This window comes from Gekko japonicus, unplaced genomic scaffold (assembly GCF_001447785.1).
Source record: "Gekko japonicus isolate JY-2015 unplaced genomic scaffold, Gekko_japonicus_V1.1 scaffold1654, whole genome shotgun sequence".
NCBI lineage: Eukaryota > Metazoa > Chordata > Lepidosauria > Squamata > Gekkonidae > Gekko > Gekko japonicus.
In genome coordinates, this window is record NW_015172605.1 from 152,886 (window position 1) to 154,155 (window position 1,270).

Consider the following 1,270-nt stretch of genomic DNA (forward strand, 5'->3'; position numbering starts at 1 on the left):
GGAGGAGGCAGGAGAAGAGGGAGGGTAAGTTGCTTCCTCCCCGCCTCTCCCCACCCCTGCCTGCCTGGGGCCAAGGAGGGCCTTGGCGGGGCTTCCTCGCTCTCCCGCTGGCCTTGCAGGTCCACCGCCGGGCCCCTGATGTCAGGGGGTGTGGCATATGCTAATGAGTTATGCTAATGAGTTCCCCTAGCTCTTTTTCTACGAAATGACCCCTGCTCCCTTCCCTTCCCTTCCCCTCCCCACAATAGACACCCTGTGAGGTAGGTGGGCCTGAGAGAGCTCTTGACAGAAACAGCTCTTTTTCAAGAACAGCTCTGACAGAACTACGACTTGCCCAAGGTCAGTATGATGGACAATTGGCCAGAAAGGTTAGGCTGTTTTATGGCCATTCAGGGGTGACTCTGCAGTCAGTACGGCATTGGCCCTGGGTTATCTGAATGTGTTTTTGAGCCGCATCTTTTACTGTTCCAGTGTGGGTTTGGTAAAGCAACGGAGCAAATGCTAGATGCAGAGTGGGCTATGGTTCCCATTTAACTTCTGCATTAGTCAGTGTTCTAATTTATTGGGGGAGGGGTGTTTCCTGGCTCAAAGGCAACTGTGATGAAGCTGTCCAGATTGTCTGAAAGGGTATTTTCTATAATGGGAGGCAGAATGAGTGGTCCTCCTCTGAGGTGATAGAACAGACTGTACCACTTCCGTTCTCCTTCATGAATGCATGGAAATCACTGTCACGGGAGTTGCAGTGACCACGACCTTAGAGGTTTACTCTGCCTTTTAAAAGTGGGATAGTGACGATTAGGCTTTCCAATTGGCCACAGAGAGCCGGCAAACTCCTGCCGGTGCTGCCCCATCCCTCACGTTCGCTCTATTGAGCAGCAGGAAGGGGAAAGGGGAGGGGGCTGATGCAGCCTGATGCCTAAACATCACTTCCAGGAAATAACGTCTGGTGACATCAGTTCCAAGCAATCACCTCCTGTATTTGCCATAGAGATCAGGGAGGGATTCCTATAGTGTCATGGACACTGTGATGTCCCAGAAGTGTGATGTGATCACTCAAAAGTGACATCACAGCATCTGTTTGGTGTAGTGGTTAAGTGCGCGGACTCTAATCTGGGAGAACCGGGTTTGATTCCCCATTCCTCCACTTGCACCAGGCTGGGTGACCTTGGGCAAGCCATAGTTCTGTCAGAGCTGTTCTCTCAAGGACAGTTCTCTCAGAGCTCTCTCAGCCCTGCCTACCTCGCAGGATGTCTGTTGTGGGGAGGGGAAG

The 1,270-nt window shown here is 52.2% G+C and overlaps 1 protein-coding gene across 1 annotated transcript in view; it reads right to left on the bottom strand.

The window, feature by feature from the left end:
* LOC107119159 (interstitial collagenase-like) overlaps positions 1 to 1,270 on the bottom strand; it is a 19,433-nt gene that overhangs the window by 11,528 nt on the left and 6,635 nt on the right. The window contains exon 5 of the mRNA XM_015421611.1: positions 859 to 865. Coding sequence (XP_015277097.1) covers positions 859 to 865 — 7 coding nt within the window. The remainder of the gene's footprint in view (positions 1 to 858; positions 866 to 1,270) is intronic.